Source organism: Manis javanica, chromosome 9, assembly GCF_040802235.1.
Source record: "Manis javanica isolate MJ-LG chromosome 9, MJ_LKY, whole genome shotgun sequence".
Taxonomy (NCBI): Eukaryota; Metazoa; Chordata; class Mammalia; order Pholidota; family Manidae; genus Manis; species Manis javanica.
The window spans coordinates 69,916,632-69,942,389 of NC_133164.1; the positions used below are offsets into that span (position 1 = coordinate 69,916,632).

The window sequence follows — 25,758 nt, forward strand, 5'->3', positions numbered from 1 at the left end:
AAGGAAATATATAGATTTTAAATTCTCACTCTCTCTTATGCTCTTTCTCTCTATATACACACATACACACATACATGAATTTTAGTCCTATTCATCTATTTTACAAAGGGAAGTAACACCTTTGCCTGATTTATCAGACTAGGGATAGTTTTTCTGATACTCTGAAAATCTATTTTAAAATAAATTAGAAGTAAAAAAAATGTCTATGATGCAGGGGTAGATGTGATGTTTTATATTTTATCTCATATGGAGTTATAGTCCATTGGAACTAATGGGGCCAACTAGTAAATTCATTAACAAATGGGATTTGAGAAGGGTGCTCCAATGATTTTCATGGAGGATTTCTATTAAATATTTTTTCTACTTATATAGAAGAGAAACCATCCAAGGAAAAGGATAACCACCCAAGGAAAAGGTAGACCTAAGGTATACTGCCTTCAACTGGCCCCGACGCTCTCCATGACTGGCTCTTTTCTCAACACTAACAAGCCCTTGGGTAGGCATCCTTTCTAGACAGAACGCACTCAGTTCCATTACTGTCCTAGCACTGCTCAGCTCCCAAATGAGGTTTTCTTGGAACCACTAAGCAAATTGCATTTTTTATAGTTTTACTCTGAACACTACTGGCAATGGTTACAGATGTTTGTGTATGTGCATATATATGTATACCTGAAGAAAGAGAAAGTGCCCCCTCGTGCCTCAGAAAGATGTTTCAGCAAGGATTGTATCCCTGTATCCTCTGTGGCATCATTCTAGCACAGCACCTGGCACGATGTACCTGTATGTTATAGGACTGGAAGAAAGCACTTACTTGGGGCAGTTTTCTTGGTGTTATGGGGCGACCTGCCAAAGCATCCCAGTGTCCTCCACTCTTCTCTCCCATCCCGGGCTCACTGGAGCCCGCGGGCCCTCAGAACAGGTTCTTCATTTCTCACACTCATTTCTGCTCAGTATTTCTCCTGCCGGAATGTTTTCTAGAACACTGCTGAGGATAACACTTCATTTGGAAATGTACTTCAAGGACTAGCTTTATACTTGGGACAGTAGAATGTATCTTATTAGAATGTGTTTATGAGCAGGGAGGCACTGCATCTTGTCAGTGCTAAGAGGCAGAGTAAGGAGAACAGGCATCACTCTGGCTCCCTCTGAACTGGAAAGACGTTGCATGTGACAGGACACACAGATTGTCTGAAACAGAAGTAAGCATCCAGAAGGACTCGGACGCAGCCATACTGAGCCTTGTGAACTAATGACCTAGCGTTACTGATCATGTAAATAATTATGAAGCATCTTTTTCTTAGAAATGTTATTTTTTATGAATCCAGATGTGTTTTCTTAGATTTGTATAATGCTTTGTATTTTTCTTTGGGTGTTTATATCTATTGTTTTAGACAATGGTTAAAACAGATTTTATGATAATTTTTTATTAAGTAAGTTGACTGGTATAAAGAGATGAAATGAACTGTTATTACTATATAATAGAGGGCAACACAAAGTGCTAGGACTCAAACCTAAATCTCTCAAATCTTGGGCTATTTCTACAAATTAATGGTGGGCTTACCCCACAGAGAGATGAGATAAATGCTTAGGGACCAAGGAAAGCAGGAACATCAAAATCGGTTTTTACAAATTCTGTATTTCAAAAATACCCATAGTATCAAAGTGCTTTCCAAGGACAAAGTCAGTCCTTAAACTTGAGTTCTGGTGGAGATATTTTGTTGTTATTTTTATTGAATTAGCTGTGGTTGAGGCAAGGAGATATAGTGGCCTAATTTAATTTTTCATTACTTACCACATCTAAAGACTTCAATTCATCTGTGTATTGAACAATACTAATATTGTTTTCAAGGTAAAGATTACATTCTAAGTCCATTAAGACTGGAATTCACCAGTAATGCAGAAAATAATAAAGCAGATTATTATCAATTAGAAGTAGAAATCACCTCTACCATCAAAAACCAAATGGTAATACTTCCCCATAAAAATAGTCGAACTGTAGTATCTTTTGATGTACTAAATAAAATCACTTCTAGAGCAAAGATAGTGTGACATTAGTAACCTAATGATAAATTGATTCACATGCAGAAGGTCTAATGCTCGAGTCTCATATGGGGGCTCTGCTACTGACCTTCCACCTGTGGGTTAACAAGAACTAAAACTACTGGGAACACATTTCTGAAAACTTTACTAACAAATATTACAATTGAAAGAAGGTTAAGCATTTTACCTTTTTAATGTCCCTATCTTTCTGAAGAAAAAAGAAGCAATATTTTTTTTAAGACTTTGCAACTATAAAGCCAACTTCTGGCAGTTTTCAGTGCTACTCGCCTTTCCCTCAACACAACTCAGTTAAGGTAAAAATGTCAGTTATCCAAGAACTGAAATTTAAAATCAACAGTAGTTAAATTACTTTTCAAATCTCAACTTGTAAATTCTATAAAATATAATTCCTAAAGTTTTATTACATTTAAATTGCAGAGTTTTACCTACAGATGTAAATCTCCTTTCCTATGCTCAGAATATTTGAAGTAATAAAAAGTTAGAAAAGGTAAAGAAATTAATCAATTAAAACAATGTAATAACAAATCATTGCTGTACTTTGTGTATATCACAAGTACATGATGCAAGTTTGTCTCATTAAAGCAAGCCACAAAGTTTTGTAAATTGAGAGCAAAATGGATAACAGAAGAATTTTTTAATTCTGGGGCTATTTGTCCTATGTCTTTCTTCCTCAGTCCCAAGCATCCTTCCTCTCCAATTTTAACTGCTTCATTTCTGGGCATTTTCAATAGAAAGGCACTTTAGATTTACTCTGCTTGTACCAAAACCTGATATTCTTTGGTTACTGAAATGGTAGAGAATTGACAATTCTCGAAATTAAGATTTTCATTCATCACAACTGGTACTTGTGTTTTTGGCTGTTTTGAACTAATGGTAATGCTTCCTAAACAATATATGTGCGTTGAAGCTTTCTGTTATTTCAGTGTTTAATAAATGGATTATGCTGAGTGAGGGCTTTACATGGATTTTACTGCTCAATCCTCACAGCAATCCCAGAATAGATTAAGATCATCACCATTACAACCAACATATGAGAAAGCAAAGCCTCAGGAAGGTCATAGGCCACGCATCAGATGAGGAGAAGATGGCACTCACATCACATGACACTCTGGCTTCAGAGCCTGTCCCCTTGATCGCTGTACTTTATAGCATCTCCTTGTTATCAGTATTAAAAAAGAAAGGGAGAGAGATGGTCTCATCCATGAGCTGAAATACTAACCTGACAGCAGAGGCTAGTTAGGCTGAAATGTTTATAAAACGCACTAAACTGACTTGTCAACAACTCACAAATGGGTCATGACACGTCATGTATACAACACTGGTTTAAAGCAGAGGAATGTAGTCAGTCCAAAGATTCTTCTTGTGGAGTTGAGAGAGGATGGTGGACATGTGGTCAAACCTAAAAGAAGGTTGACAAATCCAAAGGAGATCTAAAGCAGTCAGGGGTATTTCTGGACAGTTCCGATCACACTGTAGACAGCTAAAAGCAATTTAGAAACTTGAAGCAAGCACATCAGATGTAGGATGAGCAGCATGAAGAGGATGGAGTATGGTGCTTTAAGATACTACCCTCCAAGGATGGAGGAAAGGCCCAAGTGTGAGGCAAAAGGTGGACACTCAGCTTGTGAGGAGGCACAGCAATCTACAACGTGATGGAAAGAACCTGGAGGAGAAAAACGGGATGAGGTGACAGCACATCATCTGCCCTACATCAGCAGACCCAGATACAGGCAGACAGGAAACAGAATGTGATTTCAGTTCATATAACTAGTTTTTATCGTTAGCTTTATTTCACTGATTACACTTCAAATCTAGCTGTATTGCTTTGCGCAAAAAACTTTATTCTCTTATCTTTTTATAATGAACATCTTTAATTTGGAGCTGTACTTTATAATAATCAAAATAGTCATCATCTGAGCAAATGCATCAAAAAGAGGATAGTGGAAGGAGATCTCTCAAGTTGTGGGTGCTATTTTTGTGTCACTTATGTTAGAATATCTGGCTGTTAAGGAACAGATTGATGTAACAGAGAATTCTTACAGTAGATGAAAAAAATGAGCAGATGGTTACTGAAAAAGTTTTCCTTCATACATGTTTCCTAAGAGTAAAATAGAGAAGATCCCTAAATACTGCATGTAAATAAAATGACTCAGCAAAGCAAATGTTTATAATAATTTGCAGCATGGAAAGCTACATGAAAATATACAATTACATACACACAAAGTGTGGGAAATTTATTTCCTCCTTTATTTTTCCTTAAGAGTGTGTCTAATATGATACATTAGTGTTTTTACTGAGGCCTAGGGAAGAGCAAGTGGAATTCAACCTTCCTGATGTAGAATTCATTGGCACACTTAAGTTCTCCCCAGCTCTACTCAACTCCCTTTGGTAAACTTTACCTTTACAATGCCCTGCTAATCAGAGGGGAGGCAGCACTTCTTTTGCAACAGGTAGCCAAGAATATTGTTTCTGCAATCACTCAAAGCAGGTGCAAATCTCACATCTTAGAAGTGAAAGAGAACAGAGATTAGACCTCACTACTGGAGTCTGCCAGCTTGCATGGAACTCACATATTTGTGCAGTCTGAGGTGGTAAAGTGCAGAGATGAAGAATGTGCTGTCTGAATTCTTGAATTGCTCAGCTGGCAAATAATGAAAATATTTTTCTGAGATGCCAAGCAGAGAACTGGCCACGTGGTTTCCTTTAGAAAGTGTCTCTCCACTTCAGAAGTGTACAATGCTCTAGAGCAAGTCTTGGAAATGGAGGCGGGGTGCACTTTGAGCTGCTGCTGTTGTGGATATTAAATGGCTTCCTGTACCTGGGGCCATGCCAGCTGTCTGCCCCCAAAGCTCACATTAATCTGTTGAGAAACTTAGCTCTAGACTCCAAAACACTTACACAAAAATGGGAACATAGAATAAAAGGTGTCCAGTGCACCTGTTCTCTACTGAGGAGAAAGGGCACACTATGAAGGAAATCTCTGGGTCCAAACTCTAGCTCCTCAGAAGCAGCAGTGAGGTCACACATCAGTTTCCCCAGGAGTTTCCTCCTTTCTAGACAACCACGGCTGTGGGGCACACTGATGAGGAAAGGGGTCCCAGAAAAATGAGAAAGGAGGGGAGAGTGAGGAGTAGATTGATAAACACATAAAAAGTAGGTAAGAGCTGGTTTCTCTCTACTTACCATGAAATAACTAAAACTGCTGTTTTTAGTTAATAATAAGTTCATAATTAGTGAATAATAAGTTCAATACTGGGAAAGTCATGAATGAAGACTGGTGGGTGCTACCTGCGGGCCACTGAAGGGCACAGACGATCCAAAGAAAGAAAGGACCTTTCAATATTTAGCTAATAAAAGAAGGTTTACAGCATCTGTCACCCCACAAACAACTCCATATTTTTAGAAAACATGTTTCCATTTATTTCAATATAGTATCATGTTTGAATCAAATAAAAGCTTTTACATATATTACTTCTGAGCCTCAAAGCAACTCTGTGAATAATACAAGCCCAAATCACACATATATAATCACTTAATCAAGATTTAAACTCCAGTTAGCTGGCATCAAAGTCAGTGCTGTTCCCTCTCTGCTACCTCACAGCAGTGCCCCATGGCCTGTTCCTCCTTCCTACTATATTTTATCCCAACTAAATACACTAATAGACAGCTATACTGAGCTGTACACATGCTTATACTTTGAGAAATGCAGGAGATTTTATTACACCGTCCTTGCCCCCAGGAATATCTAAACCCCTGGGTCTGAGTGACAGTCACCTATTTGTAGGAACCCATCAGCAGGGCAGTTTTAAAGCTGCATCAGTTCATTTCCACCACGAGCGTGCACTGAAGTAGCAAGTCCCTGGGCTGGGCACAGAGTTAATGAAGTGCCTCTGGGTTAATTCCCTTCAAGGAGTGTATGTATTCACTGGAATATTATTGTTTAATATGGAAATTATTAATGACAGGGCTTGTGACATTCATTGATAAACTGATTTGAGTGAGCTCTTAATGTCTTCTGATATAAGACAGCTTGTGCACATAGAGGATTTATACTAATACTCTGCCCACCTGTGATGCCTCTACTACACCTGTATGAGAAATGAATTAATTCTGATGAATGGCAGTACACTATTCTTCTGTTTTAGGACTGCTATTTAGTAATTCTAATTGCCATGACAATGAGTTTTTTTTCTTCCTGAGATGTTTTACACATCTGACTTATCAGGCTGAATATTATTTTTAGTTATCAAAAACAGTGGGACTGTTCTAATATTTAATATTATGTTGTACAATGTTTAAATTTAAGAGCTGTTTTTGATATTTAGATATCACCTGTGCAAAACATACGTGTATGTGTGTGGGATGTGTGGTTGTGTCTCTAATAAGAACAAAGCGATGTGCAGAAACCTAAGTAGTGTGTTTATATCCTGGCTAAAAATGACTGCATTATTTAATGCACATCAAGATTCTCCCTGAAAAGCAAATAAGAAGCACTTTTTTTAGTCAGGTCTTTTTTTTTAACCTTATTTAGAGCCTCCAGAATTGCATGAATCCAGCACACTGCTTAATGTGAACAGGACTTGTGCAGAATAGAGTTTACGGCCATGAGCACAGCTCTAACCTTGTTCACAATAACATCTTTATAAGCCATTTGGATAGTACCAAAAAGCATGGACTTCAGAGGGACAAGGAGAATTTATTCTTTCAACAACTACTTACTGAATACCTCCTATAAGACAGATCTTCTGCTAAGCTGAGCTTAATCAGTGGTTTGAGAAACAGAAATGGTCCCCCACCATCACAGACCATACAATTTTTTTAACATCTACTCTAGTCATTAAAAAACAAACATAAGGAACATCACAAAAGTAGCATAAAATATCAAAAACTAATGTTTTATATTCATAAACTCTCCAAGGTTTAGTTATAAAATATACTCCTACCTCACTGACTTACTATATAATGTCACTGAGTTCAATATTAAAGTATGTCTACAAAAAACATTTGGATTTGGAATAGTTTTTAAGTTTTTGTTTATCTCTGTTTGGTATCCAGAACAGTTAGTTACTTAAGCCACTCTAGTTCATAATAACAAAATGAAATAAAAAATTTCATCCATGTAAAAAGGCAGGACCTACATCTATTTATTCAGTGTATTTCCTTTTGATCTTTTACACTAAGTCAAAGGGGATAGCTTATAGGCATAAAATTCACTTCTAAACTCCAGGGAATATTTCCTTCTACCTTTAGCTTCAGTAACAGCCTATCTGCACACTTGGATCTAAGGCAGGAAAGGAAAGAAGGCACAACAGCAACAGGAAGACAGGAGGCGCCAGCACACATTTGATGTTCTGTTAGTGAGTCGGGACTAGGCAGCACTTTTGGTGGGAAATCCTTCTAAATGTCATGGTTTTTAATCTATTATTTTCCATCAAAATAATCCTCTCATATTTTAAAAATATTTCATTGAAAGAAATAGTCTCCCCTTTTCAGAAAATATTCTCAAATGTGGTCTGCAGAGGTTCTTGGTCCTCACCTGGATGACACGAGTCCTCACCTCCTAGATTCCAGGCCTAAGCCAAGGGCATCAAGCCCCAGTGGGACTCACACAGAACCAGGCGAATCCTGTGCTCCCTGCAGTGCGGGTGTGCCTAGAGCACGTTCCACATTCCCCACCTGGACACCGCCCTGCTGCTGAGTTCTGGGAGGTATGGGGCCAGAGCAAATGTGTGAGATGGTCACACAGCGCCGATGACGACGGGAAGCCTCATTCATTCTCTGCTCCTCTTGCTCAAGGGTATGTGAAGCCCATATAAAGACATAGGGGTCAATGGTTTAACCCAAATAAATTAAATTCTAAGGATAAAACATGAGGTACTGTGACAGGGAAGGGAAATATATTTGGGGAGTAAAGACTTCCTGACCCTGCTCAGGTAGCTTCCTACATGAAGAGAGTGAGACAAAATGCTGTCTCGGACTACAGGATCATAAAGCCAGCAACACTGATATTCAAATAATGATTTATGACTACAAGAAAGATACAGGGAAAAAAACAGTAAATAAACAAATGGGATACGCAGCAAAGTCATCATGCTCAGGCCGAGAATCAAGGTCATATCTGTGGGCTGCAGCTTAGCTACCTTATAACTCAGGGACCTGTCTGTTCATAATATAGTACAGATTACTGCAAAGTTTTTAACAAAAATGGAGAGCAGTGAAAATCTGATGACACTCGATAGTCATTTTTATGGGCTATTTTCTTTGACTGCTGTTTTAAAATCCTGGAAATATGAAACCCAATGACTACAGATCCTCTTCATTATTGTTATCATCATCATTATCATGATTTACAGGAGACTGTAGATAGTAATGGAGCCAAAATGTTCTATTTCTGTGCCATGCTTACCAGCTTTTGCTTAAACATGCTTAAAAGTAGCTATGCCAATCTGCTTTCATAAGGCAGGACACGTTCCCCATGTTTGCACATTTCTGGCACCAACCAGCTTACTCCCTGTGGTTCTGCCCTCATTGTGTCCCCAAGCACAGCAGTGGCCCCATGCACACCATTATCACTGGTGTTGCTCCTTCAGAGTCTGAAGAAAACTGAAATACGGCCTCCTCATTTTATTTGTGAGTAAACTGTAGACGAAGCCAAAAAGAGGCTAAATGAATTGTTTGAAAGTCTTGAATTTCAGCTCTCTTTTAAAACATAGTGGCTGCAAATTTTGCTTATTAGTCTTCTAAGTTGTCAAGAACTCTGTGAGTTTTTAAATAACAACCTAGTAAAAACCAGTGTAGTAGAGATGCTGAACCTATATTTATGAAAAGAACAGGACAGAGATGATACTAACTGAAGTTTCAAGGTTAAGTGTTCTAGATCACATAGAAGAAAGATTTTCCTTTTTAATTTTCAGAGTAGGAACACAGAAATTCTACATGAAATACGATTTTCCCACAGCATATTCCTGGAAGGGAATATTCAACTCATAAATTCTTTAGAGAAAGCCAGTTTCTAATTTTTTCAGAAAATTAATTTGAAATTAATTTAATAGACTTAAACTCTGGAAGAAGCAAATAAAATAATTTAAATTCTCACCAACCTCACCAGTACGAATACTGGCTACTTTGATCTCTCCCTTTGCCGTCTCTCCCTAATGTGGGTGGACACATGCCATCAAGAGATTTTCTGCTGCCCTGCTGAAGCTGGCAGGCATGTGCAATCCATGCAGTGGAAACCCTTTGATTGCCTGGCTCTAGTGGCCAAAGGGGCTTGTGCACCTGGGTTCCACTGGACTGTACCAACCGGAAAGACAGCTCTTGGCAGCCCACCACCCCCATGACACTGCACAGACAGCAGACTGAAACAGCCCAATGTCTTCGTGTGAAAAGCCCTATTCACTTGACCTGCAGCTTCAGCCTGAGGGACGGGCTTCAGGTTTGCTACACATCTAGAGGCCATGGAGGCACTCTTGAGGAACATGAGCAGAGAGACAACATCCTTGCTCATTCCACTGGCTTTGCTACAGCTCAATGATCCTTCCCAGAAAGGAACTTATACAATCATCTGTCACCCAGGGGACACCTCCAGAGCTCCTAGTCCAAAGACCAGCAGGGTTCATGGTCACAGCCCCACAGGACAGTATATATTTGCATATTTTAAAAGATGCTGCCTGAGGGCTTGGCTTCTAACCAGCCTGAAACTAGGAACATGTGAGGACCACCCCTTGGAGCACTGACAGGCCTTAGCCAACCCTCAACAGCACGGACCTGTCTATCAAGAATAAAGCAGCCTGCTTAGAAAATCACAAGGGTTCCAGAGACAATTTACAGTTAGGGCAAGATTGATGATAAGGTTCATACCTACACAAGGCCACTCCTTCAAGACAGAAGTAGCTGTTTCAGCTAATACACAGAAATACCATCAGAGAGTCAGGCAAAATGAAGAAACAGGAATGTATTCCAAACTTAAGAACAAGATAAAGCCTCAGAAAAAGACCTTCACAAAATGTGTGGAAGTAATTTACCTGACAGAATTCAAAGTAATGGTTATACACTCACTAAATTTGGGAGAAGAATGAACATAGTGAAAATTTCAACAGAGAGGGAGAAGGTACGACACCAAAGTCACAAAGCTGAAGAAAACAATGACGGGACTGAAGCACACATTAGAAGGGTCCAGCAGCAGAGAGAAGCAGCAGAACAGATCAGTGAGCTGAAAGACGGAGCAAAGGAACTCACCCAGAGGGAGCAGCAACAGGGAAGAAGGATTTTAAAAAGTGAAGATAGCTTAACAGGCCTATCAGGCAATATGAAGCACAGGGATATTCAACATTTATATCTAATTAATAACAAGAAAATGTCTGAAAGTAAAAATATCACTGGTGTATGTGTATTGAAGGCAGTGGATTCATCATTTATAAAGCTAGTAGGAAGGTTAAGAGAAAAAATAATGCAATCAATTAAAACTACAGTAATTAATTAAGGGGTACATAAAACTAAAATATGTAAAATGTGATAAAACATGGAGGAGGGAATAAAAATGTAGAATTTTGGAATAAGTTCAAATTTAAGTTGCTGTCAACTTAAAATAGGTTGATATATACATAGACTGTTATATGTGGATTTCACACAGTCACTATACAGCAAACACCTATACTAGATACACAAAAGAAAATGAGAGATTGTGTACATAAATATAATGCAAAAGAAAGTCATGAAACCATAAGGGAAGACAGCAAGAGAAGAAGAAAGGAATAGAGAGGAACTACAAAACAGCCAGAAAACAATGAACAAATGGCAATAAGTACATACTAATCATTACTTATCTTAAATGTAAATGAACTAAATTCCCCAAACAAAAGACACAGAGTGGCTTACTGGATTAAAAAAATAATAACCTCATCCATGAACTGTCTATAAGAGACTCTTCAGATGACAGACTAAAAGTGATGGGATGGAATTCCATGCAAATGGTGACAGAAAGGAGCTATACCCAGAACAGACTATAAAACAAAGACAGTAATAAAAGACAAAGAGGGGTGTTGCATAATAATAAAGGGATAATTCCAACAAGAATATACATAATATTTGTAAATATCTACACACCCAACATAGGAGCACCAAAATATAAAACATATTGAATATGGGCAGAAATCTCCTCCCAAAACCATATACATTTTTGAAAATACAACAAATATAACTCTTCATAAAAGAGAGGCCAGAAGACACAGGACAACAGCCAGGCTACATCCACACCTGTGAGAACCCAGCTCCTCACCAAGGGGGTAAGACACAAGCCGCAGCCCAGCGGGACCCAAGCGCCCCTCACCCCAGCTCCTGGCATGGGGAGAGGAGTCAGAGCGGGGAGGGCGAGGGAGCCCAGGCCTGCTAAACAGCCAGCCCTAGCCATCCACACCAGAGCATATACACACAGTGCGTGGGGTGCTGGAAACTAGGGAAACAGGACAGTAGGACATGTGAGGAGGTCCCCGCAGCCGGCACCCATGGGACAAAGAAAAGAGAGTGCTTTTTAAAAGTCTTAAAGGGACAGTGACCCCACAGCTAGACGGAAGCGTCCCGGGACACTTAGCCCAGTAGCTAGGAATCCCAGGGAACTCCAGGCGCCCTAACTCACTGGGCAGCAGAGCACCTTGGAGGGTCCTCACAGAGATAAACAGCATTCTGGCCATTTCCCCTCCGACACGACTCTGTTACATCGGAGCAGCAGCCTGAGGCTGGCCACACCCACAGCAACCACGGACCCAAACTCCACAACAGCCAGTGTAAGAATCAGAGACCCATCTGCGTGCAGCTGCCCAGCACAAGCCACTAGGGGTCGCCGTTTTCCCAGGAGAAGAAGGCCACAAACCAGCAAGAAGAGACATTTTCCCAGCCAACAAGCACCAGCTCTGCACAATTACCTCTATCACCATGAAAAGACAGAAGAATTTGATACAGACCAAAATCACAGAGTCAACCCCTGAGAAGGAGATAGAGCTAACCAATCTTCTTGAAAAAGAATTCAAAATAAAGGTCATAACCATGCTGACAGAGATGCAGAGAAATATGCAAGAGCTGAGGGATGATGTCCAGAGGAAGATTACAGAAATGAAACAATCTCTGGAATGATTTATAAGCAGAATGGATAAGATGCAAGAGGCCATTGATGGAATAGAAACCAGAGAAGAGGAATGCATAGAAGCTGACGCAGAGAGATAAAAGGATCTCAAGGAATGAAACAATATTAACAAAACTGTGTGACCAATCCAAAAGGAACAATATCCACATTATACGGGTACAAGAAGAAGAGAGAGACAAAGGGATAGAAAGTGTCTTTGAAGAAATAATTACTGAAAACTTTCCCAAACTGGAGGAGGAAATAATCGATCAGACCACAGAAGTACATAGAACTCCCAACAGAAGGGACCCAAGAAGGACAATACCAAGACACATAATTAAAATGGCAAAGATCAAGGACAAGGACAGAGTTTTAAAGGGAGCTAGAGAGAGGAAAAAGGTCACCTACAAAGGAAAACCCATCAGGCTATCATCAGACTTCTCAACAGAAACCTTACAGGCCAGAAGAGAATGGCATGATATCTTTAATGCAATGAAACAGAAGGGCATTGAACCAAGAATAATGTACACAGCATGATTATCATTTAAATATGAAGGAGGGATTAAACAATTCCTAGACAAGCAAAAGTTGAGGGAATTTACTTCCCACAAACCACCTCTACAGGGTATTTTAGAGGGACTGCTCTAGATGGGAGCACTCTTAAGACTAAATAGATGTCACCAGAAAAAAAAAAATCACAGCAAAGGAAGCAGACCAACCAAATACTAACTAAAGGCAAAAAATAAAATCAACTACCCAAAAAAGCAGTTCAATGAAACACAAAAGAGCACAGAATAAAATAACCAACATATAAAGAATGGAGGAGGAGGAGGAATAAGAAGGGAGAGGAATAAAGAATCACCAGATAGTGTTTCTAATAGCTCAATAAGCAAGTTTAGCTAGACAGTAAGATACTAAAGAAGATAACCTTGAACATTTGGTTACCACGAATTTAAAGCCTGCATGGTAGTAAGTACATATCTTTCAATAGTCACCCTAAATGAAAATGGACTGAATATACCCATCAAAAGACACAGAGTAATAGAATGGATAAAAAAGCAAGACCCATCTATATGCTGCTTACAAGAAACTCACCGCAAACCCAAAGACATGCACAGACTAAAAGTAAGGGATGGAAAAAGATATTTCATGCAAACAACAGGGAGAAAAAAGCAGGTGTTAAAGTACTAATATCAGAAAAAATAGACTTCAAAACGAAGAAAGTAACAAGAGATAAAGAAGGACATTACATAATGATAAAGGGCTCTGTCCAACAAGAGGATATAACCATTATAAATATATATGCACCCAACACAAGAGCACCAGCATATCTGAAACAAATACGAACAGAACTAAAGGAGGAAATAGAATGCAATGCATTCATTTTAGGAGACTTCAACATGCCACTCACTCCAAAGGATAGATCCACCAGACAGAAAATAAGTAAGGACACAGAGGCACTGAACAACACACTAGAACAGATGAACCTAATAGACATCTATAGAACTCTACATCCAAAAGCAACAGGATACACATTCTTCTCAAGTGTACATGGCACATTCTCCAGAATAGACCACATACTAGGCCACAAAAAGAGCCTCAGTAAAATCCAAAAAACTGAAACTCTACCAACCAACTTTTCAGACCACAAAGGTATAAAACTAGAAATAAATTCTACAAAGAAAACAAAAAGGCTGACAAACACATGTAGGCTTAACAACATGCTCCTAAATAACCAATGGATCAATGAACAAATTAAAATAGAGATAAAGGAATATATGGAAACAAATGACAACAACAACACAAAGCCCGAACTTCTGTGGGACGCAGCAAAAGCAGTCTTAAGAGGAAAGTATATAGCAATCCAGGCATACTTAAAGAAAGAAGAACAATCCCAAATGAATAGTCTAATGTCACAGTTGAATAAATAGTCTAACGAAACTGGAAAAAGAAGAACAAATGAGGCCTATAGTCAGCAGAAGGGGGAACATAATAAAGATCAGAGAAGAAATAAATAAAATTGAGAAGAATAAAACAATAGAAAAAAATCAATGAAACCAAGAGCTGGTTCTTTGAGAAAATAAACAAAATGGATAAGCCTCTAGCCAAACTCATTAAGAGAAAAGAGAATCAACACACATCAAAAGAGTCAGAAACGAGAATGGAAAAATAACGACAGACTCCACAGAAATTCAAAGAATTATTAAAGACTACTATGAAAATCTATATGCTAACAAGCTGAGAAATCTAAGAGAAATGGACAACTTCCTAGAAAAATACAACCTTCCAAGACTGACCCAGAAAGAAACAGAAACTCTAAACAGACCAAATACTAGCAATGAAATTGAAGCAGTAGTCAAAAAACTACCAAAGAACAAAATCCCTGGGCCAGATGGATTTACCTCGGAATTTTATCAGACATACAGGGAAGACATAATACCCATTCTCCTTAAAGTTTTCCAAAAAATAGAAGAGGAGGGAATACTCCCAAACTCATTCTATGAAGCCAACATCACCCTAACACCAAAACCAGGCAAAGACCCCACCAAAAAAGAAAACTACAGACCAATATCCCTGATGAACATAGATGCAAAAATACTCAACAAAATATTAGCAAACCAAATTCAAAAACATATCAAAAGGATCATACACCACAAACAAGTGGGATTCATTCCAGGGATGCAAGGATGGTACAACATTCGAAAATCCATCAACATCATCCACCACATCAACAAAAAGGACAAAAACCACATGATCTTCTCCATAGATGCTGAAAAAGCATTTGACAAAATTCAACATCCATTCATGATAAAAACTCTCAGCAAAATGGGTATACAGGGCAAGTACCTCAACATAATAAAGGCCAAATATGATAAACCCACAGCCAACATCATACTGAACAGCGAGAAGCTGAAAGCTTTTCCTCTAAGATCGGGAACAAGACAGGGAAGCCCATTCTCCCCACTGAAATTCAACATATTATTGGAGGTCCTAGCCATGGCTATCAGACAAAACAAAGAAATATAAGACATCCAGATTGGTAAAGAAGAAGTTAAAGTGTCACTATTTGCAGATGACATGATATTGTACATAAAAAAAACCAAAAGACTCCACTCCAGTGGAGTCTAGAACTGATATTGGAATAGAGCAAAGTTGCAGGATACAAAATTAACACACAGAAATCTGTGGCTTTCCTATACACTAACAATGAACCAATAGAATGAGAAATCAGGAAAACAATTCCATTCACAATTGCATCAAAAAGAATAAAATACCTAGGAATAAACCTAACCAAAGATGTGAAAGACATATACCCTGAAAACTATAAGATACTCTTAAGAGAAATTAAAAAGGACATTAACAAATGGAAACTCATCCCATGCTCCTGGCTAGGAAGAATTAATATCGTCAAAATGGCCATCCTGCCCAAAGCAATATACAGATTTGATGCAATTCCTATCAAATTACCAATAACATTTTTCAACGAACTGGAACAAATACTTCAAAAATTCATATGGAAACACCAAGGACTCCGAATAGCCAAAGCAATCCTGAGAAAGAAGAATAAAGTGGGGGGGGGGGGGATTTCACTCCCCAACTTCAAGCTTTACTACAAAGCCATAGTAATCAAGACAATTTGGTACTGGCACAAGAACAGACCCACAGACCAGAGGAACAGATTAGAAACTCCAGACATTAACCCAAACATATATGGTCAATTAATATATGATAAAGGAGCCATGGTCATACAATGGGGAAATGACAGCCTCTTCAACAGATGGTGCTGGCAAAACTGGACAGCTACTTGTAAGAGAATGAAACTAGATCATTGTCTAACCCCATACACAAAAGTAATTCAAAATGGATTAAAGACCTGAATGTAATTCATGAAACCATAAAACTCTTAGAAAAAAACATAGGGAAAAATCTCTTAGACATAAACATTAGTGACTTCTTCATGAACATATCTCCCCAGGCAAGGAAAACAAAAGAATGAACAAGTGGGACTATATCAAGCTGAAAAGCTTCTGTACAGCAAAGGACACCATCAATAGAACAAAAAGGTACCCTACAATATGGGAGAATATATTTGTAAATGACAGATCCGATAAAGGCTTGACATCCAAAATATATAAAGAGCTCATGCACCTCAACAAACAAAAAGCATATAATCCAATTAAAAAATGGGCAGAGGAGCTGAACAGACAGTTCTCCAAAGAAGAAATTCAGATGGTCAACACACACATGAAAAGATGTTCCACATCGCTAGTTATCAGAGAAATGCAAATTAAAACCACAATGAGTTATCACCTCACACCAGCAAGGATAGCCACCAGCCAAAAGACAAACAACAACAAATGTTGGCAAGGTTGTGGAGAAAGGGGAACCCTCCTACACTGCTGGTGGAAATGTAAATTAGTTCAACCCTTGTGGAAAGCAGTATGGAGGTTCCTCAAAATGCTCAAAATAAACATACGATTTGACCTAGGAATTCCACTTATAGGAATTTACCCTAAGAATGCAGCAGCCCAGTTTGAAAAAGACAGATGCACCCCTACGTTTAGTGAAGCACTATTTACAATAGCCAAGAAATGGAAGCAACCTAAGTGTCCATCAGTAGATGAATGCATAAAGAAGATGTGGTACATATACACAATGGAATATTATTCAGCCACTAGAAGAAAATATCCTACAATTTGCAACAACATGGATGGAGCTAGAGGGTATTATGCTCAGTGAAATAATCCAGGCAGAGAAAGACAAGTACCAAATGATTTCAGTCATATGTGGAGTATAAGAACAAAGAAAAACAGAAGAAACAAAACAGCAGCAGAATCACAGAACCCAAGAATGTACTAACAGTTACTAAAGGGAAAGGGACTGGGGAGAATGGAAGGGTAGGGAGGGATAAGGGCAGGGAAGAAGAAAGGGGGCATTACGATTAGCATGTATAATATGGAGGTGGGGGCATAGGGAGGGTTGTGCAACACAGAGAAGACAAGTAATGATTCTACAACATCTTACCACACTGATGGACAGTGACTGTAATGGGGTTTGTCTGGGGGACCTGGTGAAGGGGGGAGCCTAGTAAACATAATGTTCTTCATGTAATTGTAAATTAATGATAACAAAAAAACATATTAAATATATGTATTATGTTAAACATATATATTATATATTAATATAAAACATATTAACAGACCTAAAGGGAGAAATTGATAGCAACACAGTAATAATAGGGGAATTTAACACTCTATTTATACCAATGGCTAGATCATCCAGGCAATAAGGAAATATTGGACTTAACACATTAGACTAGATGGACTTAATATGCAAAATATTCCATTCAAAAGCACCAGAATATACATTCTTCTCAAGTGCACTTGGAGTATTCTCAAGAACAGATCACATATTAGGCCAAAAACAAGTCTCCATAAATTTAAAAAGACTAAAATCATATCAAGCATCTTTTCTGACCATAATTGTATGAAACTTGAAATCAATTACAGGAAGAAAACCGGAAAAATGAAGACATGTGGAAGCTAAACAAATGCTACTGAACAACCGTTAGGGCAAAAAATAAATCAAAGGAGAAATAAAAAATAGCTAGAGACAAATGGAAATGGAAATATAACACACCAAAGCCTATAGGATACAGCAAAATAAGCTCTAAGAAATTCTTTGCAATATAGGCTAATCATTATCTCAAGAAATTTTTCTTACCTCAAGAAAAATCTCAAACTATTTAACTTTACACCTAAAGGAACTAGAAAAAGAACAGAGGATGCCAAAAATTAGTAGAAGGATGGAAATAATAAAGAACAGAGCAGAAATATATGACAGAGAGGCTAAAAAGAATACAAAAGATCAATGAATCAATGAAACTAAAAGCTGAATCTTTGAAAAGATGAACAAATTTGACAAACCTTTAAGTAGACTAAAAAAAAAGAGAATGTTCAAATAAAATCAGAAATGAATGAAAAAGAAAGTTACCACTGATACCACAGAAATACAAAGGATTATATTACTGTGAACAGTTATACTCCAACAAATTGGACAACCTAGAAGAAATGGATAAATTCCTAGAAACACATTATCTTTCAAGACTGAATCAGGAAGAAACAGAAAATCTGAATAGAGTAATTATTAGTAAGGAGAATAAATCAGTAATCAAATATCATCCAACAGATAGAAGTTCAATACTAGATGGCTTCACAGGTGAATTCTACCAAACATTCAAAGAAGACTTAATACCTATCCTTCTCAAACTCTTCCAAAAATTGAAGAAGAGGGAAAGCTCCAAACTCATTTTAGGAGGCAGGCATTACCCTGACATCAAAACAAGAGAAAGACATAACAAAAGAAGAAAATTATAGGTCAGTATACCTGATGAACACAGGTGGAAAAGGTTCAACAAAAATAGCAAACTAGATTCATTAAAAAGATCATACACATGATCAAGTAGATTTTATTCCAGGAATGCAAGGATGGTTCGACACCCACAAGTCAATCAACGTAATATACATAACATTAACAAAATGAATGTTAAAAATCACATAATCATTTCAAAAGATGTTGAATGACAAAATTCAATATCCATAACAATTCTCAACAAAGTGGGTATGGAGGGATTGTACTTCATATAATGAAGACCATATGTGACAAGCACACAGCTAACCCGTTCTCAACAATGAGAAGCTGAAAGTTTTTTCTATAAGATCAGGTATAAAACAGAAATGCCCCTTCTCCCCACTTTTCTTTAACACAGTATTAGAAGTCCAATTAGGCCCAAAAAAGGAGAGAGGGGGGGTGGGTAGGGGATGGGAGGGAAAAGAGGATGGAGAAGGGGAAGAAGGGAGGGAGAGAAGGAAAGGGAGAGTGAAAGGGGGAGATGAAGAGAGAGAGAGAAAGAGGGAGGGAGAAGGAGGGAGAGAAGTAAAGGGGAATCATCCAGTTTGGAAAAGAAGAAGTAAAGCTGTCACCGTCTGTGGATGACATGATTTTATATATAGAAAATCCCTGACTCCACCAAACACCTGTTAGAATAAAAAGATTCAGTAAAGTAGAAATGTACAAAATCAATATACAAATTTCGTTGTATGTCCATACACTAACAATGAAGTATCAGAAAGGGAAATTTAAAAAACAACCCCACCTACAGTGGCATCAAAAAGAACAAAAGAACCAGGAATAAATTTAATAAATGAGATCAAAGACCTGTAAAGCAAAAACTATAACTCACTGATGAAAGAAACTGAGGAAGACACAAAGAAATGGAGATATATTCCATGCTCAAGGACTGGGAGAATTAATATTGATAAAATATCCATTTTACTCCAAACAATTTATAGATTCAAAGTAAACCCTATCAAAATTCCAGTACTTTTCACAGAAATAAAAACAATCCTAAAACTTGTATGGAACCACAAAGAGACCCTGAATAGGCACAGCAGTCTTGAGAAAGAACAAAGCCGGAGGCACCATGCTCCCTGACTTCAAACTATATTACAAATCTTTAGTAATCAAAACAGTATGATATTGGCAGAAAAGCAGGTACACAGATCAGTGTAACAGAATAGAGTGCCCAAAAATAAACCCACACATAAATGAACAGATAATTTATGACAAATGAGTCAAGAATAGGCCATGGGGAAATGAATCTCTTTGATAAACGGTGTTGGGAAAAGTAAACAGCCATATGCAAAAGAATGAAATTAGACCACTGTGTTACACCACACACAAAACTAGCTCAAAACTGACTGAAGTTGAATGTAAAACTTGAAACAACAAAGCTCCTAGAACAAAGTCTGGGCAGTGGGCTCTGTGACATGGGTCTGGGGGATGAGTTTGGATCTGATTCCAAACGCAAAGGCAACAAAAGCAAAAATAAATTAATGAGACAACATCAAAGTTAAAAGCTCTTCACAGCAAAGAAAAATATCAAAAAAATGAAAGATCACCTGGTGAATGGGAGAAAATAGTTGTAAATGATATATCAGATAAGGGGTTAAAATACAAAATATATAAGAACTCATAAAACATGAGAGCAAAAGCAACAATCTGATTGAACAATGGGCAGAGGATCTGGTCAGACATGTTTTCCAAAGAAGATATACAGGCCTATGAAAAGATTTGTGATAGTGCTAATCATCAGGAAAATGCAAAACAAAACCATGAGATCTCACCTCACATCTCATATCATGGCCATTACAAAAAGATACATGTTCATCATGGCATTATTTATAATAGCTAAAACATTGGAAAAAAATTATGGAAAACAATTTAGCATCCATAATGGATGAATGGATAAAGATGGGATTTATATATATATCATGGAATACTACTCAGTCATGAAAAATAATGAAATCTTCCCATTTGCAACAACATGGGTGGACCTTAAGGGAATTATGTTAAATAAAATACATCAGAGAAAGAAAAACACCGTATGATTTCACTTACATGTAGAACCTTAGAAATGAAACAAATGAAAAAACAAAACATCATAGATACAGAGAGCAGAATGGTGGCTGCCAGAGGAGAAGGGGTTTGAAGCATAGGTGAAATGGGTGAAGAGGGTCAAGAGATACAAACTTACAGTCATAAAATAAGTAAGCCGTGGGGATGTGAGTTTAAAAAGCAAGAAAGTTTACAATATGCTAAGCACATTTTGCATATTAACTCACTTACTTGACCCCACCATGCACATCATTACTCCCTTTAAATAGGATGAGAAGAAAGTAAATAATTTGCTAAAATGACACAGATAGGAAAGGCCGGATTTGAAATCTGAAACTGAGTTTTTCTAGCTTCTGGTTTATTTTATTTAGCTATAGCATATGCTTTCCACTCTGAATTAACTGAACATAATTATTGTCAGCTATGTCTGTGAACAGCACATATAAGCTTACTGTATCACACTACAAGTTGTGCATGTGTGTGTGTACACACACAAATCTATGCCAACTGCACTCTGTTGGGAACAGTTTTCCCCTTAGTTACTGGATGCCCACCAGTCACTCTTATTTCACAGGTAGCAAGAAAAAGCATAGAAACTTAATATCCTAATTGAACCCTAACTTAAGAAATGTTTCTAGAAAGGTAGCTGTGCTTAGCCTGTGATAAAAGACAGCTGGAGGAGAGTGACATGTGCCCTAGAGGTGGAGTTCTGGCCAAAGTTGATAAGAATTAAGGACATGAAGACAAGACAGCATCTCATGTTGGTTTCTTACAATGTCACATCATTAACTTTAAAGTGACTTTCTAAATTGCTAAGCACACCTGCATTCAATTTGCAATACAAAGATAAATTTCAAGTTCAAATGTAAGTTCCTCTCCACTCTGTTGATGTAGGTAATCAAGAGTTGACAATATAGTCAAATATACCGAAGGAAACATTCAGTGCACAGCCCCAGTTAATATATTGACAGAGAGAAATCCAGGGGGAAAAAAGACAGTACACTTCAATGACTGAAAAAAATAATTATGCTAGCCTTTACATATTCCTAAAATGTGTCATTTTGTGTGGATTTTTTTTAAAAGCTCATGAGTAATAGAATATATACCCTCCAATTTTGCTATAGTCAGATCAGATTGTGATAAAATTTAAGTTGTAGGATGCCTAGATATTTCAAGGAATGACATACTGCAGAGAGGTAAAAACAAATAGCATTCAAACGTTAATCCAGTATTAAAGAACCACCATTTCCTGCAGAGTGAAAACAGAGAAAGATTTGCAAAAAAGGCAAAGTAAATAAAATGACCACTAAATCTATTGATAATATTATTAAGACAGTATGACACACTTTAATGATTAGTTGTATAAGTATGGTTTCTTGGCTATAGAGGAAAAGGGGAAAAAAAGGTCAGTAAACGTAACCATGCGTTTTCTATGTCTAACGTGTTAGAAGAAAGTCTTACACTTAGTGGGAACCATTAGAATTTCAGAAGCTATCCAGGTAACTAACTCTAGCAAGGACTTGCCAATTCCTAGCATTAGTGGGGAACTAAACTCTGATCCAGCAATCTAGGGCCAGAATGGCACTCAGCCATGCCATTTCAAATTCAAGTCAGTTTATTCCCCATTAAGTGAACATTTACATTAATTTTTGACATTAGACCTAAACTCATTGTAGAGCCAAGTGCCCAGTTTTGCTGTCATTACAGCAGGCTTTTTTCTGTGATGTATTATTGCTCTATAAAATAGAAATGTTTCCTAATTAGGACTCAATTAGGAGATACCAGAAGGCCAAAAAGAACCTTCATGATAGGAGGAAAAGCTGAAAATACTTTACATGTGCATATTAAAAATAAACTTGAGGAACAGAAGGATATTCAAACAGGACACTACCAAGAGAGAATGGATGATGTTTTCAGTGCTACTTCTATGTTCAAAGTTGGTATCTTTAACTTAAAATGCAGAAAATGTCTTTATAATGTTAATGCAAAATGATACCTGTTGGGAACACATTTACCAATTTATTGGAAGTGTTTAACATGCATAATGGCCATGGATCAGTTTCCCTGCATTTCATTTAAGAAAACACAGGGTGAGAGTTTTGGGTCTATGTCATGTTTCCATTTTAATTAAAGTTCTCTAATAAATGCATTTCAAAGATTAAATCATTTTAAACCCAAACCAATTTGGCTGCCACATTACTATTGACAATGAAGCCACTTATTTTTTTTATTTGTTTGTTTGAACGCAACTGAACTTATGTATTCCTACCTTACAAAGTCCTATCAAGTGCCGGTATCTATTTCATGAAACTCAATTCTCCTAGGAGTACAGACTTAGTGATATTAGTAGATCAATATATAATTTTTTCCTGTTGATATCCAGACATATAACCCTGGCTTAGGAGACAAGCAAATGAGTATGTTTAGTGATACTAGTCCATGTAAAATTATCTTAAGAAGTTAGGTCATTGTCATTAGTCATGATAAGAATGTCTCCTAAGATAGAGTAAGTCATAATAAAGTTTATGTGGCAGAATCATGTAAGTAGTGCCTACTACAGACCATGCAATTTGGAAACAGCCAAGAAACAGAACCATAGAGAGAGAAATACAACATGTGTTAGAGGTTGTTATGCAGCTACAGAGATTCAATATGACCCTGGGAATATAGCAAAAAATAGTTATGGAAAAGAAGCTATTTATTATGCTCAGTAGCTAATTTTCAAACATATGTACCTGTATTTGAAACTTTGAGCATTTCACACATTTTTCTGTATCTGAAAAAAAAATGGATCCAGACTGATAACATGTATCAATACAGCTGAGAAACAGTTCATATAAAAGCAGCCAAAAGTGAAGTTCAATAAAAATCCTAAGAAAGGATATTATTCTGACTGCTGATAAAGTACTTCTGATGTACACTTTGCTCATACTGGAAAAGCATAATTTATTGTTCAATTTTCCTAGAAAGGATGAAATATCTATAGTAAGCTGATCTCATAAAATACTTGATTAAATAAAAAGCTAGATTAAAGTGTCTAAATCAAACTGTAAGTATAACTAGAAACTTTAGAAATAATAAACTCCATTATAACAATATATATTTCAATATCTAACAGCTAATTAAATCTGTTTTACATAAAATTTATGATAAAACATCATATATTTTTATTTTAAAATGTTTGAGGGCATTCATGTATGAAAATAACACATGTTTTAATACCCTATCCAGAAAATTAAGAAACATATACCCTTTCAAGGCAAATGTATTTAATATAAAATGACATAAGAAAAGTACATAAAATTTTCCTTTCCACATGAGCGTAAGTATTAAATAGGAAATACCTGAACATATTAGTATGATTTGAAGGGGAAGGAATAATAAGACAATAGTGGTAGTACAAAAGGTTATATGTTTCAGTCCATAATTCCTATATTATGATTTGATATACATTATATTTAATATACAACAAAAATACACCTTCCCATTTATGGGCATTTGACTGGGATTACCACATTTTATGCATATTAGAAAAAAATGAAATAAGAATGCTGGAGAAAGATTTAAATTATATGCAACAGACTTAATGAACATACGACCAAAATATAATCAGTAGTAACAGCTGAAATGATGGCTGTGATCATGACATGGTCTAATTCATGTTGAAGGTAGAATATTTATAATTATTTAACCAATTTTTAACAAGCATATACAATTTCAAATTTCAAAATCCATGCCTTCTTTTTTGTTTCTTAACTTACTGCTTTGTAAGTTCTCTTTTGTCCCGCATGTTTCCGAATTTGTTCTCCATTCGGTCCTGTTTCCACGTGCATCGAATAGATAATGTCAAAGAAATCTTCAACCACAGCTACCCGCCGCAAAGAGAGCTTTTCATCTACCCCTACACCATCCTGGGAACAAAAACAAAGAAGGCACAAAATTATTAAATGAAAGTATATTTTACACACAAAGTTAATATACAAAAGTTATTCAAGCAAAAACATTTGATAAACTGAACCAAATCACCCAGATGGGAAACTTCAAAAGATTATGAAGGAATATCCCATCATTTTATACATTATTTATATATAGAACCTTAAGAAACATGACAAAAGGTGTTTGGCATAATTTTGCTTATGATTTGGCATACCTATAAATACCATCTTTTAATTTCATAATGATGTATTTGAAGCCATTGGTATAACTTTCTGAAATTACTTTAAAATATGTTTTAAGGTCTAGTAATTTTTCATTGTACTAATTTCATTCTAGATATTGGTTCATTCATCTAATCAATATTTATTGAGTTGCTGGTACTGGAAGTTGGTAGAGAAATAAGAGAAAAAGCATGGCATCTCAATTCTTAGTCATATAATCTAGGAAGGAAAATGCACCGCCTGTTTGTCACTATTAGACTAAGGGACCGCAGATTAAAGGCGTGAGTGCTAGAGGTTATCTAGGTGTGGACTTTGGGTCCTCCACTCAGAACATGTGTATTTGTGCAAATCACTTAAGCCTCTCTAAATTTCAGTTTTCTCAAAGCTCTGTTTTCTCAACTGGAAAACAGAGATAATAGAATTTTAAGAATTAGATGAGATGATGTATGTAAAGGGTACGGCCCAACAGTCAGTCTACAATGGACACTAGGTGAATTGTGGTTCTTGCCATTCTGATGGTCATGACTAAAACATAAGCAATGTTCTACTGGAGATCAGAGAATAAAGACATCACCTCTTGATGAAGTAGCTTGTTGAGAGAAAGAGAATTTGGGGTGGGCAGGAGTCCAAGCAGGCATAAGCCTTGGCAGAGCCAGGTGCAGCAAAAAGCCACAAGTCCCCATAGATGACAGAGAGGAAAAAGGGTTTGGAACGAAACAAGAAATTAATCTTACAGGGAGGGCTCCCTGCTTGCAAACACACATAGGCACACACAGTGCTCTGATGCAGACATCGAGGCACGACCTGAAGGGACAGGGCAGAGTTACCGCTGCTGGAATGCAGCACAAGGGGTGATGGAGCAGCAAAATGATTTTGCAACCATTGAGCCAAATGGCAAAAGCCTCTTTGAACAGAGTCCCAGCCAACCGCGATCACTGTGACACTGGAAGCTAGTGCACAGTGCTT

The 25,758-nt window shown here is 37.2% G+C and overlaps 1 protein-coding gene across 6 annotated transcripts in view; it reads right to left on the minus strand.

The window, feature by feature from the left end:
* Positions 1 to 25,758, minus strand: part of NOL4 (nucleolar protein 4) — a 383,263-nt gene that overhangs the window by 281,781 nt on the left and 75,724 nt on the right. For 4 of the 6 annotated variants that reach the window (XM_073212740.1, XM_073212739.1, XM_073212741.1 and 1 more), the window contains exon 2: positions 24,397 to 24,546. In XM_073212740.1, the coding sequence (XP_073068841.1) occupies positions 24,397 to 24,546 (150 nt within the window). Of the gene's footprint in view, positions 1 to 23,370; positions 23,434 to 24,396; positions 24,547 to 25,758 lie in introns of those variants that run through there. The other 2 variants (XM_073212744.1, XM_073212743.1) reach the window with 2 other exon arrangements.